This window comes from Penaeus chinensis, chromosome 8, assembly GCF_019202785.1.
Source record: "Penaeus chinensis breed Huanghai No. 1 chromosome 8, ASM1920278v2, whole genome shotgun sequence".
Lineage (NCBI taxonomy): Eukaryota > Metazoa > Arthropoda > Malacostraca > Decapoda > Penaeidae > Penaeus > Penaeus chinensis.
Window position 1 is genome coordinate 4,408,960 of NC_061826.1, and position 26,813 is coordinate 4,435,772.

At 41.3% G+C, this 26,813-nt stretch overlaps 2 protein-coding genes across 5 annotated transcripts in view; one reads left to right on the top strand and one right to left on the bottom strand.

The window, feature by feature from the left end:
* The first annotated feature begins 1,775 nt into the window (after positions 1-1,775).
* Positions 1,776-18,203, top strand: LOC125027938 (solute carrier family 28 member 3-like). Of its 3 annotated transcripts, XM_047617110.1 has the most exons (14): positions 1,776-1,840; positions 4,267-4,379; positions 5,276-5,395; positions 7,409-7,513; positions 7,713-7,793; positions 8,862-8,947; positions 9,724-9,877; positions 10,584-10,778; positions 14,823-14,984; positions 15,190-15,443; positions 15,625-15,799; positions 15,927-16,085; positions 17,396-17,576; positions 18,102-18,203. In XM_047617110.1, exons 2-14 carry the CDS (start codon positions 4,287-4,289, stop codon positions 18,179-18,181), a joined length of 1,845 nt encoding a protein of 614 aa, XP_047473066.1. In that variant the 5' UTR covers positions 1,776-1,840; positions 4,267-4,286; the 3' UTR covers positions 18,182-18,203. The 3 variants fall into 3 exon arrangements, with proteins under 3 accessions (XP_047473066.1, XP_047473068.1, XP_047473067.1); XM_047617112.1 differs by lacking the exon at positions 15,927-16,085; XM_047617111.1 differs by lacking the exon at positions 5,276-5,395.
* Positions 18,204-18,548: 345 nt separating this feature from the next.
* The window catches only part of LOC125027937 (solute carrier family 28 member 3-like), a 26,085-nt gene continuing 17,820 nt past the window's right edge, over positions 18,549-26,813 (bottom strand). For both annotated transcript variants that reach the window (XM_047617108.1, XM_047617109.1), the window contains 10 exons: positions 24,835-24,915; positions 24,446-24,531; positions 24,025-24,178; positions 23,498-23,692; positions 23,046-23,207; positions 22,340-22,593; positions 21,916-22,090; positions 21,050-21,208; positions 20,522-20,702; positions 18,549-20,279 (listed from right to left, as the gene is read on the bottom strand). In XM_047617108.1, the coding sequence (XP_047473064.1) occupies positions 20,206-20,279; positions 20,522-20,702; positions 21,050-21,208; positions 21,916-22,090; positions 22,340-22,593; positions 23,046-23,207; positions 23,498-23,692; positions 24,025-24,178; positions 24,446-24,531; positions 24,835-24,915 (1,521 nt within the window). In that variant the 3' untranslated portion in view covers positions 18,549-20,205. The remainder of the gene's footprint in view (positions 20,280-20,521; positions 20,703-21,049; positions 21,209-21,915; positions 22,091-22,339; positions 22,594-23,045; positions 23,208-23,497; positions 23,693-24,024; positions 24,179-24,445; positions 24,532-24,834; positions 24,916-26,813) is intronic.

Sequence of the window (26,813 nt, forward strand, 5' to 3'; positions counted from 1 at the left end):
ACACACGCACACACATACACATACATAGGCACACACACACACACACACACACACACACACACACACACACACACACATATATATATATATATATATATATATATATATATATATATATATATATGTGTGTGTGTGTGTGTGTGTGTGTGTGTATAGAAAGATACAAATATATATATGATATATCTAAGGACTCACGATATCTTATCTTTCAAGAGAAGTATTTTCCTTGTCCTTTGTTTGTCCTGTTTTACTTCTTGGCAAAACCGTTGGGAAATGTTAAAGTATGACGTAATCAAATATCCGTTATCTTGAAGAGTGACTTAGTGTAGCGTCTATATCATGCCATTTTAGTTAAATGTAACTCTTATTGATAGTATAATTGTTAGTGTTATTGTTATCATTATTATCATTGCCATTATCATTATCAATACTATTGTCATCATCATTATTATCATTATTATCACTGTCATTATTGTTTGTACTGATATTATTTTATAATTATTGGTATTATTACTGTTATTACTATCATTGTTACTGCTATTTTCATGATTATAGTGATTAATATTTGTATTAGTAATTGTATTACTATTATTTTTATCGTTATTGTTATCAAAATCTTTCTTATTGTTATTCTTATCATTGTTAATATCATTATCAGCATTCTGTCATTTTTTTACTATTTTTATTGTTGCTGATTATTGTTGTTATCATTATCATTATTGTTATTATTATTACTATTATTATTATTATCATTATTATCATTATTATCATTTTTATTATTTTTGTCATTTTTATTATTATTATTTTTCTCATTTTTATTAGTGTTATCATTATTGTTGTTATTACTATTATTATGAATTTTATTATTTTTTATCATTATTATTATTATTAATATTATCATTTTTATTTTCATTATAATTACTATTACCATTTTTATTATTATTATTATTATTATTAATATTATTATTATCATTATTATTATTATCATCATTATTATTATTAATATTATCATCATTATCATTATCATTATTATCATCGTTATTATTATTATTAGTTTTATTATTATTATTATTGTTATTATCATCATTATTATCATAATGATCTTTCTTCTTTTTCTTCTTCGTATTGTTATCATTAATATCATTTATTTCCTTTTTATTAGTGACATTATCATTCACCTTCTTCCCTCCTCGATATTTATTGTTTATTTATCTCTCTTTTTTTCGGTTCCTTTTCTTCTTTTCTTCTCCATTATTTAGCATTATTTACTTTTCTGGTAATTATTTTCCTATTCTTTTCTGCCTTACTTTAACTTTTCATTCGTCTCTCTAAGTTTTAATAAACAGAAAGTGTGCGTGTTTATGTTTGTATGTGTGTATGTGTTCGTCTGTGTGTGTGTGGGGTGTGTGTGTGGTGTGTGTGTGTGGGTGTGCGTGCGTGCGTGCGTGCGTGCGTGCGTGTGTGTGTGTGTGTGTGTGCTTGTTTGCGTCCATGTATGTGCGTTCATATCTGTATTGACGTACGTATGTTTGTGCGTTTATGTGACTATTTAATGAGTTTAGGCGTTTATGTGCGTGATTCTGTACTTGCGTATCCGTGTTCGTATACGCGAGAACAATCTTCACATGTTGCTCTCTTCCCGCTAATATAACTACGAACGTAACAGAGCTCACTCCCTTATCACATTTCTCACTAATAAACGAAATCCACTTTTATCGCAAATCTTTTAACAATGACTCAGGCCAATGCTTTCCTTTGGGAAATTAGAGACTTTTCAGACACTGAGCTAGACAGACGGTGTTTTCTGCGTTCGGTTATTTTACATCCAGGCTTCTCATTGGTAAGCCTGTTTATTGTTGCTGTTAATATGTTATCTTCATAATTCTGTGATTGGGTTTAGGGTTATTGTTATTCGTGTTGTTGTTGTTGTTGTTGTTGTTGTTTTCGTGCCAAAGCTGTTTTAATTCTGTCCTTGGTTTATTCTGGTTTCGGTGTCGCTTAAACGATTTTGTCATTCACTTTGACCTTTCAGTGTTTATAGTTTTTGGTTTTTTTTTAACGATATATCAGTCATTTCCTAATCCATCGCGGATTGTTACTATTTTCGTTTATCGTTCCCATCAAAGTTCCATTTCAGTTTTATTACAGTTTCGTAGTTTTTTTAATTCCTCGTGGATTATTACCTTCTATAGTGATTTTTTTTTTTTTTTTTATAATTTGTTGTCCAATTTGGTTTATTACTGTTCATGTATGTGTGTGTGTGTGTGTGTATGTGTGTGTATGTGTGTGTGTGTGTGTGTGTGTGTGTGTGTGTGTGTGTGTGTGTGTGTGTGTGTGTGTGTGTTTGTGTGTACTGTGGACATAAGCACGTATACGCTATGGCTCCCACATGCTCGCTGGCTACGCCGTGGTGTGCCCGAGTTGCGGTTTCCACGCTAACCCAAGCCGACCGGAGGTGCCGCACCCACGCCACTCACCAGTATAATATGCCAAGGATGACCGTGGTCACAGAGAGTTACTGCTTAGCGCTTGTCCGGTCAAGAGGGGCCGCGCCCGGACTACGGTCACAGGCGAGAGGGCTCCGGTCATAGTCGCCAGCCTCTCGGGCTGACCGCGCACCCAGCACTACCAGCGACCAGGGCCGGATTATGACCTTTTGGTGCCCCTAGGCTAATGAAATTATGGGGCCCCTGATCTCAAATAAACGGCTTCAATCCGGGGCCCCTTGTCTCAAATAAAGGGCCTCAAAAAGGGGTCCTTTATCTCAAATAAGGGGCCCCTTATTCTCAGACTCCTGGGCCTCCTTTTGTAAGTTGAAATCTTATTTTAAGTTAAATCAATTATTCAGCAATGCAAAATATTAAAATACTGTACTCATTAAAAAAAAAATATATATATATATATTTGAAAATCTTTTAGCAGGGCCCCCCAAGCTTGAGGGGCCCTAGGCTGCAGCCTATACTAGCCTATAGGATAATCCGGCCCTGCCTGCGATCCAGCCTTACCAAGACTTGTATTGTGTGATCTATATCTGTGCTTGCTTACTCTTCTACATAAAGAGGTTAAGCCAACCGTCCCCTTTTACTATTCCTGCTTAACCATATGTTTAAGGCGTCGAAATAGCCTTTACAGTGTGTGCGTGTGTGTGTGTGTGTGTGTGTGTGTGTGTGTGTGTGTGTGTGTGTGCGCGCGCGCGCATTTGTGTGTGTGATTAATGTATATTATCTTTGTTTCAAATACAATCACTGACAGAATCCAAAAGGATATATTAGACTACTTGTGATTAATCTATAGACGTTAACGAATAAAAAAATTGAATATGAATAATTAAAATTAACGAAAAGGTATAATGAATTCACAATCAATAATTCGTTCTTGTAACAACAAAATCTAGATAAATTGAAATCAAAGACAGTAGCTTATATTTGTTCTTATCAAAGGATGTAAAGGCACAAAGACACCATTCCCCCCATTGTGTGTGGGGGGAAGGGGGGGAGGCTGCTGCTACTGTGTGTGTGTGTGGGGGGGGGGGGGGGGGGGGCTGCTGTGTGTGAGCTCCTCAGTTTGATGTTTACAACAGCAAAAACACCAAGATGTTTTCATAGTTATTGATTAGTAAATTATCTATTTTCAGGTGTTCCATTTAGTGTGCGATTAATATATATTAACTTTGCTTCAAATGCTATTTCAGACACAGTCATAAAGGAATAGACTACTTGTGATTAATCTATAGGCGTTAACGAATAAAATTTAAAAAAGAAAATGACAAATAAAACGCCTGCCACTTATGATATGCTGTAAATTAAACCTCTTTCTTCTCTTGAACAGAAATTCGTCACAGCCCTGGTGGACAAACTCGGATTTTCTAATAAACATTTTATTTGTCCATAGAATGGCCTAATCAAGTAATTAATAATTTATATCTAACATTTGCTGAAGATTAAACCCTATCCTTTTCTTTCACAGACCCTATGGACGAGCCCGGGAATGTCTACAAACATGTAATCATTCATATCACTGATCATCAGTTAATAAATTAGCTTAATAATCACCAATTTATATCTATTACCCTTAACTGAATATTAAAATCTCTCCCACTTACAGCAAATGCTCCCTGACCCCGATGAACGAACCCCGAAATCTCAATAGTAAAAAAACATTCATATCTATCATCAACCTGTTAATAAAACACCCCGATACGATTACCCACACCTATCACATACACATAACCTTTTGTAACTTTAACCATTCCCTTTCTTCCTGCAGTCACATTGCTCCCTGGCGAGATGTACGAATCAGGAATTCCGAGCGTGGTTTCGAGCGGGTCGAGTCATGACCGAATCGCTTCACATGTCAACGCTGGCTTCGAAGGGGATATGGTGGGTGATTGAATATGTTATTAACGGTGGTGATTGGTGACGGTGATGATTGTGTAATAACGGTGATGACGATGATAATAGTGAGGGTGATTATGATCATGGCGGGAATGATAATGGTAGTAATGATAACGATGAAAACCATAATTTTAATGGACATAATAATAATGATAATGGTGATGATGATGATTATGATAACAATAATGTTAATGATAATAAAACAATAATGTTAGTACTGATACAGAAAAAGATGATAAAGATGAAGACAATAGTGATGCTATCGATATAAGTAACAATGGCAAAAAGAAGAAGAATGATAAGGATAATGATCATAGCAATAATAACGGAGCAATAACAATTATGTTAATGATAATAGTGTTGATAATAGTAATAACAGCAACAGCAATAATAATGATAAAAGCAACAATGATAATAATATTTCATAATTAGACTGAGGTAATAGTAATAATCATCATCATCATTATAATAATGATAATGATAATAAAAATTATAAAGATATTAGTAATAATAACAATAATAATCATTATAATGATAATAATAATAATAGTAACGGTAATAACAATGATAATAGTAATAAGTGATAATAATAATGACATAATGATAAGGATAATAATAACAATGATAAAAACAGTAACAATAACAGCATTAATTATAGTAATAATAAATGACAACAATAGCAAAAGTAGTAATTTGTAGTTATAAAAATGATACTACAAAAAAAAGGTAAATATGCCAGTAATCATTCAGATAACCAGAAAAAATGATTAGATAAGAATAAGGAAATGAATAGGCGATAACAAAGATATGAATCATAATAAATATATTACATTCATTTCGTCGTCTTTTTTTTTTTTTTTTTTTTTTTTTTTTTTTTTTAGGACTTGGAAACCGACTTGCCTGCAACAGAGAAAACGGCGGGGAGAAGGGGAGACTACAGTTTGTTTTCCATGTTGCCGAAATCGGAAAAAATTCGAGTCTTTTTCTATGATGGACTGCCTGTGAGTTTGGTTCTCTGCACTTTGCCCTTTCTCTTGGTCTACTTTTTTTTTTTTTCTTTTTCTGTTTTATTCTTCGTGTTCTTTTCTTCTTATTTTTTATTCTTCGTCGTCGTCTTATTATGCTTATTCATGTATATATTCTTATCATTTAAGCGAATGAATGCACGGTGAATCTTTTTAGCTTGTTATATTTTCTGCAGTTGCGGTATATGTCACAGTATATTTTTTCTTTTTGTTTGTTTTTGTTGTGATTGTTGTTATTGTTCCTGTTATTATTGTTGTCATTGCTGTTGTTGTTGTAAGTGTATTACGTGATATACGAAAATCAGAGCAACATTTTAAGTTTCTTGTTTAGTGCTTGCCATGTTGAAGCATCGCATTACGTGGTAGAATGATGCTTCGAGTGTATAAAATGAAGGCACGCCTCAAATGTTCGTAAATGTTCCGATACGTGTAGCGAAAAGTAATAAATTCTGTGTTTTTCTGTCTCAAAGACCTTGAAACCTCCGTGACGGTTTTTTCACTCATGTTTATCCGTGTGTTATGTCTTTTGATCTTCCTGCTTTGATAACCTAGACTCTTATCGCTGGTGTTTTTTTCTGTATTATTTTTTTAAATTTTATTACATATTATGAAGCGTCTCTCCTCCTGTCTTAGTCCTTGTCGTCGAATGTGTTATGGATAACCATTATCGTTAACCTCACTTCCGTCCTTAACCTTATCTAAAGGATCCTTCATGATAGCTTATCCTGTTGCATCCTGTCTTGTCTCCTTCGTAAAGAAAAATCATCAACATTATTTTATCCTATCCCGTCTTACCTCCACCTTCAGTTCCTTCTAGGTAGCGCATATTATCATCATCATCATTATTATTATTATTATCATTATTATTATTATTATTATCATTTTTATTATTATTATCATTATTATTATCATCATCATCCTCATCATCATCATCATCATCAGAATCCACGGCAGCAGAAGGAAATCAAAGACTGATATAGACTCAAGCGGAGTCCCCCTGATGAGCAAACATGAATATGAAAAAAAGGGGTAAAATAAAGGATATAAAATTTAAAACGAATAGCATAAGAATAGGATTTTGTTAATTTAAAATTTAGATTTACTAATGGCAACTTCAGAAACAATATCGTTTAGGAAGTAAATTCATACTTTAGTCATGAAGGGATAAATGCGTTCCCTCGTAGACTCTAGCGTGTTTGGCAGCGTACTATGAAGGGGATGTTCATCATAGTTAACAACCTTTAAAAAATAAAGTCAAAGCCCCAGCCATTCGACGATGTGCAAGTCGCCTATCGAGATTAGTTAACAGAAATTTGATTAAGTTAAAAGAACGGTCCAAAAGCTTTTAAGGAGTCTGAGGAGCCGATACCCTACTATAAGGATCCTATATCGGTTACTGTTTTATCACTTGAGAGACAACATCACGTCTGCAATAATGATAGCAATGTTAGCAATGATGTTAATGTTGAAGTTAATATGAACATGATATCAGTTTTGAGGATAATAATGATAATAATAATAATAATGAAAAAAAAAATATTGATGATTATAATGATAATAATGATAATGATAATAAAAAATAATGATAATGATAATGATAATAATAAAAAATGATAATAATGGCAATGATAATAGTAATAGCAAAAATAACAATTATCATTGTTAGCACTATTATTACAATGATGCTAATAATGATGATGATGATGGTAATGGTGATGATGAAGATGATAGTGGTGGCGATACATGATAATAGCAAAAATAGAAATAAAGGAAATAAATGATAATGGCCATTGCGATAACAATGATATCAACAACCGAAATCATTATCATCATTATCATCATCATTTTGATAACTAATCACATGTAACACCACCATCTCCATCATCGTCACAGCTCTCATTGGTCATCATCGCCATCACCACAAGGGTCACACGACAGTGCAGTCACCACCGTTAACACCATACCCATCCTCGCCGTTTTCCTTCTCAGGTAAAGGAGATGTCGAATACGAAGCACGTGCTGCTGAGTATCGTGCTGGGCGGGGCGTACATCCTCTACTTCGCGGCCGTCATGATCATCAAAACAAAAATCGAGGTAATTTAAAAGATAATATGGTTATAGAAGGCTTTTGTGAACATATGTGTAGTGATATATATATATGCATTTATGTATAAATATGTATAAATATGCCTATATATATATATATATATATATGAAGGAGGTAATGTAATGTCCTTGAGTGATATTTAGGATTTGATACTAATGTTTACTGCAACAATAATACAATTTTCAGGATACGGATTACTGGTGTGACGCAGACGGCTTACTTATCATTCTGACAACACTGGTGGGATTAGGACTCCTGTATTTCAAGGTAAGTTTATATTATGTCTTTACTAATGTTTGCGCGTGTACCTTTGTATACAGGTGTTTGCGTGATTGAATCTTTGTTGCGTCTATTTGTCTGTATGAGTTTATTTTGGGCTACGCTGTATGTATGTTTTTATTTTGGCTTTTAGTCTTGCATTTCTCTCGTGTGTTATCGGCATATAGCATGTCTTTAAAATCTCTTATTAAGTGTACATCTACGGCAGGGGTCCACAAAGTGGTCGATAAACACTGGGACCGTTTGTAGTTTGGGGTCGTAAGCTGGCATTCGTACAAGATTTAAAAATACGTGAAATAAAACTTACTGACACGTTTCTACTTTATATGTGGTAATTGTTTTTGTCTATTTATTTTATATTATGTTTAGTGAAACATAATGCTGATATTATAGTTACAATTATGTATCATTGTTTGGTATCCCAAGACAGTGGACAGTTATAACAATAACTGTTTCCACGTGGATGCATTAGCTCATATTCTCTATCTATAAATTACTTGATAAACTTTACTATATTAGCATTGTATTTTTGTAACAATTGAAAATATTTTAAGCTCTATTTATTTATTAACTTTATTATTGTTATTATTAGCATTATTTATATATTATTAGTATTATCATCATTATTATTATTTGTTTTAAATATTGTTATTATTATCATCATCATTTTTTGTTGTTATTATTATTATTATTATTTATTATTATTATCACATTCATTATTATCATTATTATCATTTTTATTATTATTATTATTATTATTATTATTATTATTATTATTATTATTGTTATTATTATTACAATCATTATTATTATTATCATTATTATTTTCATTATTATTATTATTATTGTTATCATTATCTTTATTATTATGTGTGTCCATGTCAGGGGGTTCAAGTATTCCATGAAGGGATCAATGGTCAAAAAAAGTTAGGTGACCCGTTGTGCTTCATTGTTACTATGACTTATAACTATTTATCTGCATCTTTAGATACAAAAGCTCGCACGCAAACCTAACTGCATGCAAAGGTTGACATCAAATATTTACATTTCCCTCAGGTACTCAAGCCACTACTAGGCAAGAAATTCACAGAAGTCGTCGTCAAACCGTGCAGTCGAATACTCAGCCCATTCATACACGGTCGGTGAGTGAGAGTTTGTACAGAAGGCAGTCATTCAGAATACCCTTCAGCACGGGCAAGGCATCAGTCAAAATCGGGGGTGTCATACTCATGGCCCTCGGGTTAAATGTGGCTCCTCGAGATGGTCACAAATGACCCGCTTGGTGACAAGAAGAATTATTAGACTATGAAATTATGATGCAGAAAAATGATGTATGATTAAATTACAAAATTCATGTATAATATTTATTGCATAAAGACATCTATATTGTTATATACAGAAAATTATTGTAAGTGAATGTTATTAAACAACTTTAAAAAATAAAAAAATAAAAATGTAAAAAAGCCATGATTAATGCATATGCATATAAATTATGTTGCCATTAGTTTCACCATTTAAAATTTTGATAAGTAAAATAAAGTTTACGTACAGACGCGTAGCATCCGACAGATTTTCATAATGTTGGCCCTCAGAATGATGTCTGCCATGAATATTGGCCCTCGAAGGATTTTGTGTTTGACACCCCTGGTTTGAATAAATAACTCACCTAAGTCAATCATCTCGAAGGTTTTCTCCATGTTTTATGTCGCTTATATTTACCCCAAAACCTGGATTCGAGCAAGGAAAAAGATAACTTAACTTCAAAGGACGTATGTTACCACTATTCACGCATTTTATGAATCAGCTGTCCACTGTAGAGATAAATTTTCTCCAACCTTCAACCTTTCCAAACGTATACCCATCCCATAAAAAAAAAATAATAATAATGACTCAATCACACGGTGTTTCTGGCGTCCAGGTTCGCTAGTCTTATCGGGTGCTTGTTGGTGGCCGCGGTGATCGTCGTCGTGGTGGTAGTCGACTCCTGGAACGACCAAATACGACTGCAGAGCCTCGTTGGCATGGTCGTGCTGCTTCTGCTCGGTTTCCTCTTCTCGGCGGCGCCGCGGAAGGTTGGTCGAGGCTCAGTCATCTGTAGAAAGGGAGATGAAACGCACGCATGCAAGGTCTATACGACTATAAGTAAGGTTTCGTCACTTCCGAGTCCAGGCAGCCTATGACGTCACTTGGTGTCGGCTGAGATGGGGGAGAGGGGTGATTAGAGAATGGTAGGCCGGGGGAAAGAGATTATAGAAAACGGTAGCAAACTGGGCAAAAACTAAAGTAATATTAGATGCTGACTCATTCTGGCGATTTGCACATTGGACTGATTTTACAGGCCATGGTCATCAACGATTATTTGTAATATATATCGGGTATATATTACTTGGACTTTACACGCATGCCAGCAGGCACGTGCGCACGAACACGCGCGCGCGCACGCACACACACGCACAAATATATATATATATATATATATATATATATATATATATATATATACATATATATATATATATATATATGTGTGGGGGGGGGGGTTGCATATATATGTATGCATGTGTGTGTGTGTATATATATATATATATATATATATATATATATGGGGGGGGGGGGGTTGCATATATATGTATGCATGTGTATATGTATATATATATACATATACATACATATATATATATATATATATATATGTATGTATGTATGTATAGATGTATGTATGTATGCATGTATGTATGTATCTATGCACGTTATGTGAGCTTTTGCTCCTGCCCGCAGGTGCGATGGCGCCACGTGGCCTGGGGAATGGCGCTGCAGTTCCTCCTGGGCCTGCTGATCCTGCGCTGGTCCGTGGGGCGCGCCGTGTTCCAGTGCGTGGCCGGGAAGGTGACCACGTTCCTCGCCTTCACCGACAAGGGGTCCAGCTTCGTATTCGGAGACCTCGTGTCCGAAATGGGAATCTTCGCCTTTTCGGTGAGTGGCTTGGAGGCCAGAGGCGCTTCCCCTACCTCAGCTCTCTCTCTCTCTCTCTCTCTCTCTCTGCATTCAACATCTTTGATGTTTGTTGACACAACTAATTTTGACATTCTACGAGTAGTTATTGTAATAAGTGTTTGAATCGCCAACTACATATGGTTATATTCTTCTTTGCGGTTCATACAAGATGAACTACTAAATTCTCTTTCCTGTTTATACCATCGATAATTATGATTAGTCTTGCAATATATCACTGTTGTGGGTGGGGGCTTCATGCTTGGGGTGATGTGAAGCGATGGTGTGGTAGCCTAATTAGTGTTAAATGCTTGCATGCCTTCTCGCTTACAGCTGCCACCGCTGGTTATCCCGGTGCGAAAAGGGAGCAGCTATGCATAACATTCCCCTGCCAGCTCATAGCCTCTCCATCATCAAGACTTCTGCAGTGCCTCCTCGTGGCCACCCATGGAAACTAGGTACCTTGCGGTCCTAGGCTGAACTGTGGAAGCTCTTGGAGCAGCAGGAAGCCCTAAAGGTATGGAGTCCTGGCCCACTGGCATGTGGATACGCCCTGGCTCCGTACTAACTCCTGCCCCCATGCCCCCTGGGATTAATGGGCGGCTGTGGGGAGGCAGGCCTTGCCAGTCTGCCTCTCCGTGTAAACCGTACTGGCAGAAAAATATATAGTTGTTGGTGCTTGGGGGAAGGCTAAAGTCCCTCCCACCAAGCAAGAACGGCGGGCTGTGGGTCCCTCTGGGTTCACGACCGTTGGGACTCGGGTGGGGAGAGGGGGTTACCTGTCATCCCATCTGGGTCCCAGCGGCCGCCAACCTTGCGTGATGCTTGTGGGGGAAAGCCCCAGGGAGCCCTGCATGCAGATTATGGGACTTGCAGCTAGCCAACCTCCTCTATATGGGTTGGTGTCGGTATGGGTGGCAGAGGTGGCACCCACCCGGAGTGACTGCCCGAGGTTAGACTTCAGGCGGGCTGTCAGGGTGGGGGCTTGGAACGTCCCTGCGACAGGACGATCGGTTAGCACTACTATCGAGGGAATTGAAGCAGCTGAGAGTTGAGGTGGCTGCTCTCTCAGAGGTGAGAAGACCTGGCAGCAGCACGATTAGTGTGGGTAGCTACACTTATTACTGGTCGGGCCGCAGCGATGGCCACCATCTCCAGGGAGTAGCCATAGCCATCTCCAGCAGACTTCAACCTTCGGTAGTAGAGGTCACTCCAGTCGATGAGCGTATTATGGTATTGAGACTGAAGCTTTCACTTGGCTTCATGGCTCTTATTGCTGTATACGCTCCTACGGATGTATATAAACTTGAGATGAAAGAGATGTTTTATGCCAAACTTGCATCTGTGGCAGACAGTTGTCCTCGGCGGGATATTCTTATTATTCTGGGTGACTTCAATGCAGTATCCGGCTGCAATCGTGCTGGCTATGAGATGTCTGTCGGTCTTCATTGATCAGGAGCTGATGCTGGCAGCGAGAATAGCCTCCTTTTCCATGACTTTGCTAAGTCCCAGAAATTGAGGATTTCTGGCTCCTGGTATTCAGCATTCTGACCCACATCGCTGGACTTGGTACAGTGATATGGGTAGTGTGGCCAAGGAGATCGACCACATCCTTGTTAGCACTCGGTGGAGGATCCTCCAGAACTGCAGGGTTCTGTGGAACTGATCATAATTAGTTATGGCTACTCTCTGGGTCCACTTTAGAAACCCTCGTCGCCCAAATGAACACCCTAGGGTGTTTCATTTGGACAGATTAAGGAAGGACGAGTGTGCCCGGGGGGGTTTGCCGAGGCTATAAAAACAGAACCTGTTCTTATGTGGGATACCTTCAACCGTGAAATGCTTGATGCAGCTCAGGAATCCATTGGTGAACGCCCAAGAGCAAGATAGAATTCCATCTCGCAGGAGACACTGAAAGCCACAGATGCTTGTCGTCCAGCACGATTGTCTGGGGATCGCAACTTGCACTGTTCTCTGGTGCGCAGGACTAGGTCACTCCTGAGAAGGGATAAGGAACAGTTTATCAGTAAGCTTGCAGAGGAGGTCGAAAGCCATTTCTTAGTAAATGACCTTCGTCCTGCCTACCAAGCCCTGAGAAAGCTGAACTCTAAGCCTTCCTCACAGACGACTGCAGTATGCTCAGCAAGTGGCCAGATAATCTCAGATCCTTATGGAGTATTTTGAGCAGCTGTATTAGGTTAATCCACCAACAGTTAACATGGATGCGGGTAATGTTGAGATTCCTCTGCCAGACCCCCCCATCAGCGAGGATCCCCCCTCCCTGACTGAAGTCAGGAGGGCGATCTCCAAGCTGAAGACTGGTAAAGCAGCAGGCGTTTGTGGCATCCCAGCTGAATTGTTAAAGGCTGGTGGAAAACCTATAGCAAGGGGCTTGCATGCAGTCCTGTCTGCCATCTGGCAGACTGGTACCATTCCCCCTGACCTGCTGAGGGGTGTGGACATCCCTCTCTGGAAGGGGAAAGGGGATCGCTGGGACTGCAGCAATCACACACGTCCTCCTGAGATGTATCAGAGACCACCTGCTGAAGCACCAAAGGCTGGATTCACTCCTGGTAAGTCCACAATAGACCACATCCTGGTGCTTCGAGTCATTGTAGAGCGCCGTCGTGAGTTCGGACGTGGGCTGCTCGCAGCCTACATCGACCTCAGGAAGGCGTTTGATACGGTGCATCGCGAATCACTCTGGGAGATCCTGAGGCTAAGAGGAATTCCAACAAGGATTGTTGGATTAATAGCAAACCTGTATACAGGCACTGAAAGTGCTGTAAAGTGTGGTGGGGGCCTGTCGAGCTTCTTCCATGTTAGTTCAGGCATGAGGCAAGGCTGTGTTCTTGCACCAACACTTTTCAACACTTGCATGGATTGGATACTGGGTAGAGCTACTGTCCAAAGTCACTGTGGAGCAACTCTTGGCAATATCAAGGTTACAGACCTTGACTTTGCTGATGATGTTGCCATTCTATCTGAATCTCTGGAAACCCTAGTGGCGGCTCTTGATGCATTTAGCAATGAAGCGAAGCCCCTAGGGCTAGAGGTCTCCTGAACCAAGACCAAGATCCAGGATTTAGGGGGCTTACTAGGAGACCCTGTGTAGTCGGTACATACTTGCGGTGAAAACATCGAAGTCACAGAGAGTTTTATATACCTCGGTAGTGTAGTTTACGACTCCGGGCTGTCAGACCAGGAGGTCAGTAGATGGATTGGCCTGGCAGCAGGGGTCATGAAATCTCTTGACAAGAGTATTTGGAAATGCTGGCACCTGTGTAGAAAGACCAAGCTACGTGTTTTCAAGGCCCTGATACTGCCAGTTTTAATATATGGTAGTGAAACTTGGACGCTTTCTTGTGCTCTAGAATCTCGTCTTAATGCCTTTTGTAACGGATCCTCGCGCTGGATCATGGGGCCCAGTTGGCGGGACCATGTGTCCAACCAATGGCTGCACCGTGAGACCGGTACAGGACCTGTTACTTGCACAATCTGTGATCGCCAACTCAGGCTATACGGCCACTTGGCTCGATTCCCGCAGGATGACCCTGCCCATCAGGTTGTCTCTGTCCGTGACAACCCTGAGTGGAGTAGGCTTGTGGGACGACCAAGAAGGTCGTGGCTAGGGCAGATCGATCAAACCTGACGTGGGGAACTTATGGGGAGCCTGGCGGCTCGCCATGAGGGACCCTCGTAGGTGGAAGCAAAGGGTGGATGCGGCTATGCCCCCTGCTGGCGTTAGCTCCCAAATGATGATGATGATATATCACTGTAAAAAAGTTTGTTAGTCTTTGCTGTATCCCACGCCACTTCCATTCTGCTGTAATGTTTATTTTCAAATAATTTGCTTTTAAAATGGCAAACTACTTGCAAAGCAAATGCACAATAGGTAGAAACAAACTGCAAAATGGCAGCAAATCATCTCAGAATTACGTTAATATTCTAATTAGTCCTAAAAAATGAGTACACACGTTTTCACGGACTTTGCAATTGATCCTCACCACCCTTCTCAATCTACAGGTGCTTTCAGTGATCCTGTTCTTCAGCTTCTGTGTGCAAATCCTGTACCACTGGGGCGTCATGCAGTGGGTCGTCATGAAGCTGGGCTGGGTCCTGCAGGTCACCATCGGCACCACCGCCTGCGAGAGTGTCAACGCCGCTGCCAACATCTTCCTCGGCCAGGTGGAACATGCTTTTATATCCATGTTTGGAGGAACAAGAGACTGTATTCTGTGTTATATGGTCGAACAAAATGCTGTGATGGATTCTTATTATCATGATGAAAGAAAGATCAACACCGGAAAGGCAAAGCTATTAATACAATTGCAGGAAACCTGTGAACTAAATTTTTAAAACAATTTCGTATATTCTAACCTATCCTACACAGACCGAAGCCCCCCTGCTGATCAAGCCGTACCTGCCGCTTATGACCAAGTCGGAGCTGCATGCTGTCATGACGGGCGGCTTCGCTACCATCGCCGGCTCCGTCCTGGCCGCCTACATCTCTTTCGGCATCGACCCCGCCCACCTCTTGTCCGCCTCCGTCATGAGCGCCCCCGCCGCCCTTGCCTACGCTAAGCTCTTCTACCCGGAGACTGAGGAGTCGAGGACGACCGCCAGTAGCATCCAGATCGAGAAAGGGTTGGTTTGTGTGTGGGAGAGGGAGGGGGAGCGAGGGCGGGAAGGGCAGGAGGTAGTTCATTTTATAACGTCTTGTGGGTACCTCATGGTCCATATTTGTCGACATGCCACTATAGTCGTTGTTCAGCCACACAGAGATAAATATGTCTGATTATTCCTGAATCCCGCCCTCTTCGCGCAGCGAGGAGACGAACTGGCTGCACGCCGCCATGGTGGGCGTGACCAACGCCATCCCGCTCGTGGCCAACATCGCCGCTAACCTCATCGCCTTCTACGCCTTCATCGCCCTCTGCAGCCACGTCTTCGACTGGACCTGCGTGCTAGCCGGCGCCGAGGAGGGCCAGTGCTCGCTCGAGGTGAGAAAAACACAAGCATTCAAATACAGTAACATTTAGTAGATCCTAGCCTATATACAGTACTCAATGGCAAGCAGAACAACATTGGCAAAATAAAGATAAAACTTCAGATTCCTTCTTCCCTCAGTCGTTGTTCGGGTGGATCTTTATGCCTCTGGCGTGGTTGATGGGTGTGCAGTGGGCGGAGTGCGACAAGGTGGGCGAGCTGGTGGCGCTCAAGACGATCGTGAATGAGTTCGTGGCTTATGCGCGGCTGGAGGAGATGCTCGAGGCCGGGGAGCTCTCGGTGAGACGCGTGGTTAAAGTCTTTGTATTAAGGCTAAGGTTTATGTGTTAATGTCAAGGTCTATGTGTTAAGGTCAAGGTCTATGTGTTAAGGTCAAGGTCTATGTGTTTAAGGTCAAGATCTGTGTGTTAAGGTTAAGGTCAAAGTCTGTGTTAAGGTCAAGGTCTGTATGTTAAGTTCAAGGTCTGTGTGTTAAGGTTAGGGTCAAAGTCTGTGTGTTAAGGTCAAGGTCTGTATGTTAAGGTCAAGGTCTGTGTGTTAAGGTTAAGGTCAAAGTCTGTGTGTTAAGGTCAAGGTCTATGGGTTAAGGTCAAAGTCTATGTGTTTAAGGGCAAGGTCTGTGTGTTACTGCCAAGGTCTTTGTGTTAAGGTCGAGGTCTATGTGTTAAATTCAAGGGTTGTGTGTTAAGGTCAAGGTCTGTGTGTTAAGGTTAAGGTCAAAGTCTGTGTGTTAAGGTAAAGGTCTATGTGTTTAAGGGCAAGGTCTGTGTGTTAAGGGCAAGGTCTGTGTGTTAAGGTCAAGGGTTGTGTGTTATGGTCAAGGTCTATGTGTTAAGGTCAAAGTCTGTGTGTTAAGGTCAAGGTCTATGTGTTTAAGGTCAAAGTCTGTGTGTTAAGGGCAAGGTCTGTGTGTTAAGGGCAAGGTCGGTGTAGTTAATGTTAAGGTCAAGGTCCATAAAGCTTAGCCGCGAGAGGAACGATGAGGTGCTAGATTCGAACATGATCAGGGAGCAGACTCTGGTGTGGAACTTTATTATCTTTATTATCAACTTGAGGCTGATAGTGCTTTTTGCGAAAGGTGGGAGTCTCCACACAAAGCAGTTCAGTTGTACATTGAAGTCTGGCTTAAGATTTTAACAAGAATTTTAAATAGTTAGCTCCACTCTGTTTTGATAAAAATCCTTGCTGGCAACTTCCGATCTAACGGCAAATATTTAAAAAAATATAAGTAAACATATATTTTTTTCTTTTCGATTATTTTTTAAACATTGTTATAACAGAACCACTTTCAAAGAAAATGCAGAGAAAGAAATATTTACCATAACTTATTGAACAGTTTCAAAAAAGGGGACCGAGCTAATGACAACGAGTTTAGCCAATGAGAATGTGCTGTGGGATATCAGAGACAGCCACCTAATTATTTGTATAAATTACTCGATATTTTTATATTCACCAGAAGTAAAAACCCCTCTTATATTTATGATAACAAAGTGTTCCTTATCTTAGACATCCGCCAGAATACTCTTGGGAAAAAGTCAAAGTGGAACTACCTGGTTATATGTAATTTCCTTTGAAACGTCCTTTTTCAGAAACGCGCTGAGATCATCGCCACGTACGCCCTGTGCGGCTTTAGCAACTTCAGCTCCATCGGCATCAACTTGGGCGGCTTCAGCGCCATGGCCCCCGACAGGAAGGCCGACCTGGCCAAGGTCGTCGTGAGGGCCATGATTGCCGGAAGCGCGGCCTGCTTCCTCACTGCCTGCGTGGCCGGTATGTGGTGTGCTTGTATTCAGTGGGGAAATATAGTAGAGGCAGAATGTAGGTAAAAAAAAGAGGAAAGAAGATGCACTCGGCATCTCTAGCGTAAGCCCTTTATCGTCCTTTTGAACGAGTGGTTCGGGAGTTATCTGTGGGCTCTTTATGAAGGATCTCCGCCACGGCACCCGGTTGTGCTAAAGTTACATGTGCCTAAGCATAAATAGACACTTCCAAACAAAATATTTATTTTTTGTAATATCACACATTTAATGTAATGTTTGCGTGCGCGCGCGCGGGTGTGTGTGTGTGTGTGTGTGTGTGTGTGTGTGTGTGTGTGTGTGTGTGTGTGTGTGTGTGTGTGTGTGTGTGTGCATGCGCGCTCGTGTGCGTGCGTGTTTGTGAACTTGCGTGTGTGCGGGCGTACGTGAAACCCTAACGAACCTTTGATAATTATGCAGCATACACTACATTTTATACATACTTTGATGATATACTACATCGTAAATACCAAAGTAATTACAACTTTTCTTCCCACAGGAACACTTATCAGCGAGCTTCCCGAGAGCCAAACCAGAACCGTGAAATATGTAAACTATCGTTTTTATACGAGATATTGAGTCAATAAAGCCTCTTAATGAACACCACATATGATTTGCTACCTCCAAAGAAAACAACTAGAGATAGTTACTATCAAAGTAAAATTAATCTATGTTAACTTTATTTGATTAATGTTTATTATTCTGGAAGGCTAAGAACCCTAAATAATACATTCTGCCATGTAGATTTTTTTTCCTGACAACTTCACGCCTCAAGATTGTGCTTGCTTCGTATGAGCGTTTATTATAATAAACACAATTTCTTTTTACCTTTTTATCATGTCATCTTGTCATGCATCGGGTGGTAAATATTCAAACCTTGTTACAAAAACATAAATCGGTTTCCACTCATCGTCATAATACAAGGGTTAATATCTGAAACTAGTTGTTTATCAGTGGACAAAGATTTTATTTACTCAAAACAATCAGTATATAAATATAATATTTACAACACGTCTAACCTGATAACACGAGTTACAAATCGACCAGCTAAAAGTCAGAAGAAAATATAAGCGGGGGACTTCGCTAACTTAAACGAAGTTATATACACACACTTCCAAGGCGACCAAAATTCAAGTCTCTATTTCCGTGGCCGTTCCTAGGATTTTCCTAGATTTAAAACTATGTGCATTTTGTCTATTATTTGCTTCGATTTTCCTTGGGCCAATTTCAGCATTCAGTGCACACTATACTGATTATGAATAGAATGTACAATCTACAAATATTCGTAAAATGTATTACCGTCAAATGATTGTACACTTGAACATTTGTAATGATATGTAAATTTCTAAAAAACAACAACAACAACTGTAGTTGACGCTGCGTACCTATTGTATTCCGTGTTATGGGACATGATTTTACAGTACACTATATAGTACACTATACATCATACATACACAGATGTACATACGGACGGATGTATGAAAAATGAACTGAGGATTATAAAATAAGAAAAAAAATTAAGTCGAAATACAAAAAAAAATCAGAAAACATGCACATAATCCAATTCATTCTTGAAATAACAACCTCTATTGGAACGACCAAAATAAAGGCATTATAAATTAAAACATATAAATATATTATCTTGAATAGACATTTGTAATATCTGTACACATTATATCACGTATAATACAATATTTATTCCCAAATGAAGATTCACAGTCTCGAAATATTTACAAGACGTATTATCAATAATAATGGTTCACAACCTTTTAATTACATATTTTTAGGCGAAGAGAAAAAATATCCAGCAGTTCTTATCCACCTAATATTACATTCCTTGAAGACATGGTTTAATATTATATTCTTAATAAGGCCTAATAAACTGGCCTTCAATATTTTGTTTTCTTTTATCGAGGCCTCGCGACTCACTGGCTAGGAACCATTGATCTAAAACATATACTTGATTATATGCAAAAGAAATATTCGATGTACAAGAATAAGCTTTAATAAATTAATGGAATGTACGAATTGGAGTATATGAACTTGAATATACAAAATTGAACGCAAACATTTCTGCACTTGTGGAAATACTGATATATGCCTTTCTTATGAAAAGATATATACGTATGTACAAACCTAAACTTTTTCCAAACTTAACAAGGACGAAATATAAAAAAAAAATGTGCAGTTCTAGACTAAATTCCACATGTTGACAGGCTGTATGTGAAAATCAGATTAAAAAATGTTCTATGTGCCTAATGACAATACTGTTTAAAACCTAAATGAAAAACCACATACTCATTTCTCTTTCATACTGAGCTAGCAATCTTGTAAATCCCTCTGTTGGCAACTTGGCACAGTCATAAAATGGCGTTCAAAACGTCCTAAGAGCTTTATTGTTTTTTGTTTATACCTAACTTAATACTGCAAAGATTCTCCAAAGATTCTGCAGAGATCCTTTGTGCATTTTTTATAGCACCACAAACAATATTCATATAAATACCATCCTCTGTACAAGTATTGCTAGCACTGAAGACACAGCTACGATGCATACTACAAAACGCCAGCTTTTTCACGTTAAAGCAGACCCAACAACGGTCGAATTAGGTGAACGCCGCTTGAGTTCCGTTGATGGCCGCCGCATCGCCGCCGTACGCATCGTCGCTCAGCAGAGTGCCTGGGGAGAGAAGCGTCTTAGTTCGCAAATTGTTTATATAATAATTTGCTTGAACACAGAGGTATATGTGTCTGTGTCTTATACACGCGACAACACACAAAATATTATATTAGTGGTTGATTATTTTAAATTATCTGCCGCAACAGTTAAGGTCAATTAAGGCGATTGTTTTAGTGAGAGGTAAACTTAAATACACATCCAGCGCGAGGTCCCAGCCTTCGCAGTCCATGCAAAGAACATACCGGCCACGCAGGCAGTGAGGAAGCAGGCCGCGCTTCCGGCAATCATGGCCCTCACGACGACCTTGGCCAGGTCGGCCTTCCTGTCGGGGGCCATGGCGCTGAAGCCGCCCAGGTTGATGCCGATGGAGCTGAGGTTGCTGAAGCCACAAAGGGCGTACGTGGCGATGATCTCGGCGCGTCTCTGGGAAATTCAGGCGTTTGTGAAAGTCAGAACGATAATGAAAGAACGGTGGGGAGTGTGACAAGACACGGAATTATACAATCAAAAAACTTGTGATAGTTTTGTACGAAAGGTACAGACCAAGACCAACTGCTGTTTCAGGGATACGGCCTTCGCCAATGAATCAATTAAAGTCATCATGTCTCATGAAATTCTTCTTTCTCAATTATACAACAATATATACACTGTATCGAAACACAGATTATCCATGGAAATACTATTTACAGATGTTGCCTTGTGAAATCATTCACCGTCTTTCACAATTTGCTTAATATATACTGAGCTCGCCAGCCTAATCACCGCCTTACCGACAGATCGCCGTTCTTCTTCATTTCGGAGAGCCTCTGGTACGCTAAGAACTCGTTCGCGATGGACTTGATGCCGATCAGCTCGCCCACTTTCTCGCACTCAGCCCAATCCACGCCCATCACCCATGCCAGGGGCATGAAGATCCACCCGAACAGGGACTGTCACGAAAGAAACAAAAAGGTTAGTACTGTGGTATAAGTCCTTGGTTGGCTCGTGGTTGAAGTTAAATGATGAAGTTTAGTCTGAGATAAGCCTGGGAGCGGTATCCCATTCAATCTTCAGTCTGTTTCCCTTCCTTTCACTTTTTTATTTAATATTCATAGCTAAGGAAAATAAATAAAAAGAACTTCAAGAAAATTCATATAACCAAAATCTGATATTTTGCCAACCAATCCGACAAACTAATTCAAAATATGCAGAAATGACTGTAAACATTGTACCCATCCTTTTATCTGTGTAGGCCAATAAGTATCCCTAAATATATATACTGTACACACAGCAGTTATAATGGCGTTAAGTTCTTGATTCTGTTTCGTGCTTCTTTTAATAAGATGCCTATTATTCGCTGAAGTTTTTTGAGCATTTATACTATAGTGATAAACATAAATGGAAATTTAGGTAGTGAAAAAAATAATGGAAAGAGATATATGCTGGGGACAAATGGCATTTTTTAAATACGAAGTATTGCTGTGTAAATGCTATTCATATTCTCCAGTCTTTAGTAGGAATGCAATGATAATAAAACAAGTTCCTTTATCAACACGTTTTAAGATTACATCGCGGATACAAAGGCCCCTTATAAAAAAGGATTCAAACCATCGCAAACTGAACTTACAAGACCCATGCACCATCTGCCAAGACTTACCTCCAGTGAACACGTGCCCTCCTGTGCCCCAGCCAGCGTGCAGGTCCAGTCGAAGACGCCGTTGCAGAAGGCGATGAAGGCGTAGAAGGCGATGAGGTTGGCGGCAATGTTGGCCACGAGCGGGATGGCGTTCGTCACGCCGATCATAGCGGCGTGCAGCCAGTTGGTCTCCTCTCTGTGAAAGGATGTTTTGTTTAAATTGTTTTTTTTTTTTTTTTTTTTTTTTTTTTTTTTTTGGAGAGGATGAAAAAATATGAGATTTGAATGAAGTCTCTTTACTTGTATGTTAAAGTCTGTGTAACAATTGCCCAGGGAATGAAACCCCATTTTCTCAAGGGAAAGACAATTACAGTATTCTTATTACTCCTATGATCGTATTTTTTTCCTGTTTCCCAATAATAAAATCCACGATCTCCTCAGTTACCCCTTTTCGATTTTGATGTCCTTGACGCCCGTCCTCGACACCTTCGTCTCAGGATAGAAGAGCTTGGAGAAGGCGAGGGCGGCGGGGGCGCTCATGACGGAGGCGGACAGGAGGTGGGCGGGGTCGACGCCGAAGGAGATGTAGGCGGCCAGGACGGAGCCGGCGATGGTAGCGAAGCCGCCCGTCATGACAGCGTGCAGCTCCGACTCGGTCATAAGCGGCAGGTACGGCTTGATCAACAGGGGGGCTTCGGTCTTCGGGGGGGGAAAAGAGGCTCATTAGTTCAGGAAAAAGTGTCCGAGGAACGAAACGCAGCCTCAGGAATCCAAAGAAACAAAGTCAAAACTAGATAGTAGAATATATTGATTAAAAAGAAAAAAAAGTCGCTGAATTTGTTTCTCTCCTAGTTTTAGAAATTTTGTTCATGCGTCAATTATTTGTATTTTGGTGATGCAAAGGCAGAAGGACTGGTTTTAGATCTTAAATTGGTCTGTGGAGAATGTCCCTTTATTCAATAAAACCAATGAATTTCTTTAGATATGTCTCTAATTAGAGGTTAAAAATAGCAAGGCAACAGAGCCAGTGCGTGTGTTCTCTACATGACGAAAATCGTACATCACAGAATTAATCGCACGACATACGTCTCCAGCCAGTACATAATACGTGAGTCTATGCCAAAGGCTAAACAGATGGCAAGGCGACCCACCTGCCCGAGGAAGATGTTGGCAGCGGCGTTGACACTCTCGCAGGCGGTGGTGCCGACGCTGACTTGCAGGAGCCAGCCTAACTTGATGACAACCCACTGCATGACGCCCCAGTAGTACAGGATCTGGATGCAGAAGCTGAAGAACAGGATCACGGATAATACCTGCGGAGGCCAAGGAAGGGTTAAAAGGGTCGTTTGCCACACTGCATTACAATGAAGTGTTAACGAGTTACTCTCTTTTGGTATTTGGCTCGCAAACTCAGTGACTAATACACAACACGGTAAATTATTTAGATAGATTCCAAAGCTGCGAGAATAGTTTTACTAATCAAAATTACGAAGAGAAAAATAGAGGAATGATTATATGGGCCTTTGTTAAGTCTTCATACAGTTTTCACTATTCATATTAAACAAACTACGTCACCGTAAAGAATACTATGACTGCTCCTTACCTTAAATGCGAAAACGAACTGCTTATTCACTAAGTCGCCGAAAACGAAGCCAGAGCCCTTGTCCGTGAAGGCGAGGAAGGCGGACACCTTGTCGCCCGCGCATTCGAACACGGCCTTCCCCACCGGCCACCGCAGGATAATGATTCCCAGAAGGAACTGCAGCCCCATTCCCCAGGCCACGTGGCGCCATCTCACCTGCGCGAGGGAAGTTTTACGTATAGCTTACTTATGTGAACCTGTTTTGGTCAAAATCCCATGAAACACATCACATACCCTGTTAGACTATACCATGGAGAATGCTTCAAATACCAAAGTATTGCGACCTGCGGGAGAGGGGGAGAGAGAGGAAGAAGGACAGGGAGAGGAAAAGGAAGAGAAAGAGGAAGAGGAAAAGGGAGGGGGGAGGGGAGGGCGGAAGGAAGGAAGAAGGAAGGGACAAACAAACAGGAAGGAGGACAGAAATTACCCCCCCCCCTAAAAAAAAAAAAAAAAAAAAAAAAAAAAATACAGTGAGGATAAGACCAAACCTTGCGCGGCGCCTTGGAGAAGATGAAGCCGAGGAGAAGGAGCACAAAGAGTCCGAAGAGCGAGACGAGGCGATGAGGCTCGTGCCGGGCGTCCACGAGGAGGAACAGGATCACGATCAGGAGGAGGCCCACGTACACCCCGAGACGCAACACTCTGCCAAAGTTAAAAAAAAATAATAATAATAATAAATATAATAAGTAAAATAAAATAACGCGTGGAAATAAAAACCAGAGTCGATTTCAAACGATATGTTAATGGGGAGGATTTTTTAAAAAAATAACTAAGCATCTACAACTGCAGTGATAAAACAACCATAACCTAAGGACTTGTCGACTTGTGACGCGTCCGTTTAAGCAATACTCTTGTCGGGGCAATACGCGTGGAAGCTATACATCACGAGGGAAAAACTAAAGCACTAACCTGAAGCGCCAAGCCTTTTCGAAGAGGATTCCAAATGGCTTGAGGACGTTCTTATAGATGGTTCTACCGAAGTAGGGCTTGAGGATCTGAAAAGGAACAAGGCCTCGTTATATGAAAGTCCTGGCTGATTCCGTGTTCGGTATAACAGCCTCCGTTGAAGCTGTCGTCTGTGATTATCCTAGTAACCATAATAATAATACTAAAATATTAATGTGATGATAATCTTATAGCACACATGATAAGAACACCAATAATAATCACAACAACAACAATAATACTATTCACAAAGAACACAAAAACATGACTAACAACAATGACATTGTCCTATCAAAGTAACAAAAGCAACAAGAGCACCGAGGTCAGAAGCACCCCGACCAAGGGAGACTCGCCTGGAAGTAGAAGAGGCCGACGAGGACCAGGAAGGTGATGATGATAAGGAGACCGTCGCCGTCGCACCAGTACCGACCCTCCTGCAAAGGGACGTCAGGCTTCGTTGAAAGGGACGAGGGTGTGGGTAGGGTAGATGGGGAGGGTAGATGGGGAGGGTAGATGGGGAGGGTAGATGGGGAGGGTAGATGGAGAGGGTAGATGGGGAGGGTAGATGGGGAGGGTAGATGGGGAGGGTAGATGGGGAGGGTAGATGGGGAGGGTAGATGGGGAGGGTAGATGGGGAGGGTAGATGGGGAGGGTAGATGGAGAGGGTAGATGGGGAGGGTAGATGGGGAGGGTAGATGGGGAGGGTAGATGGGGAGGGTAGATGGGGAGGGTAGATGGGGAGGGTAGATGGAGAGGGTAGATGGAGAGGGTAGATGGGGAGGGTAGATGGGGAGGGTAGATGGTGAGGGTAGATGGAGAGGGTAGATGGAGAGGGTAGATGGGGAGGGTAGATGGGGAGGGTAGATGGGGAGGGTAGATGGGGAGGGTAGATGGGGAGGGTAGATGGGGATGATAGATGGGGAGGATAGATGGGGAGGGTAGATGGGGAGGGTAGATGGGGAGGGTAGATGGGGAGGGTAGATGGGGGGGGTAGATGGGGAGGGTAGATGGGGAGGGTAGATGGGGAGGGTAGATGGGGAGGGTAGATGGGGGGGTAGATGGGGAGGGTAGATGGGGAGGGTAGATGGGGAGGGTAGATGGGGGGGTAGATGGGGAGGGGAGATGGGGAGGGGAGATGGGGAGGGTAGATGGGGAGGGGAGATGGGGAGGATAGATGGTGGAAAGTAGATGGGGAGGGGAGATGGGGGAGGGGAGATGGGGAGGGTAGATGGGGAGGGTAGATGCGAGAGGATAGATGGTGAGGGGTAGATGGGGAGAAGTAGATGGGGAGGGTAGATGGGGAGGGTAGATGGTGAAAGTAGATGGGGAGGGAGATGGGGAGGGAGATGGGGAGGGTAGAAGGGGAGGGTAGATGGTGAGGATAGATGGTGAGGGTAGATGGGGAGGGTAGATGGGGAGGGTAGATGGGGAGGGTAGATGGGGAGGGTAGATGGGGAGGGAAGATGGGGAGGGTAGATGGGGAGGTAGATGGGGGGGTAGATGGGAGGTAGATGGGGAGGGTAGATGGGGAGGGTAGATGGGGAGGGGAGATGGGGGGGTAGATGGGGAGGGTAGATGGGAGGGTAGATGGGGAGGGTAGATGGGGGGGTAAATGGGGAGGGGAGATGGGGAGGGGAGATGGGGAGGGTAGATGGGGAGGGGAGATGGGGAGAGGGTAGATGGTGAGGGTAGATGCAGAGGATAGATGGTGAGGGTAGATGGTGAAAGTAGATGGGGAGGGTAGATGGGGAGGGTAGATGGTGAAAGTAGATGGGGAGGGGAGATGGGGAGGGGAGATGGGGAGGGTAGAAGGGGAGGGTAGATGGTGAGGATAGATGGTGAGGGTAGATGGGGAGGGTAGATGGGGAGGGTAGATGGGGAGGGTAGATGGGGAGGGTAGATGGGGAGGGTAGATGGTGAGGGTAGATGGTGAGGGTAGATGGGGAGGGTAGAGGGTGAAAGTAGATGGGGAGGGTAGATGGTGAAAGTAGATGGTTAGGGTAGATGGTGAAAGTAGATGGTGAGGGTAGACGGTGAGGGTAAATGGAGAGGGTAGATGGTGAAAGTAGATGGTGAGGGTAGATGGTGAGGGTAAATGGAGAGGGTAGATGGTGAGGGTAGATGGTGAGGGTAGATGGTGAAAGCAGATGGTGAGGGTAGATAGTGAGGGTGATGGTGAGAGTAATAACGGTGATAATACCAATCATATATATGATGATGATAATGGTGATAATATTGGTGGTAATGAACTAACGCCCATAAAGATGAAGGCGATGGTGTTGAACATAACACCATAACAAAACAAAAATAACATAACAAAGAATAACCTCAA

Bases quoted from the DNA above. Each gene is read 5' to 3' on its own strand.
- LOC125027938 (XM_047617110.1), top strand. From the start codon at position 4,287: ATGTACGAATCAGGAATTCCGAGCGTGGTTTCGAGCGGGTCGAGTCAT. The intron at 7,514-7,712 runs GTAATTTAAAAG...TACAATTTTCAG, and splicing joins TCATCAAAACAAAAATCGAG to GATACGGATTACTGGTGTGA. The intron at 17,577-18,101 runs GTATGTGGTGTG...TTCTTCCCACAG, and splicing joins CCTCACTGCCTGCGTGGCCG to GAACACTTATCAGCGAGCTT.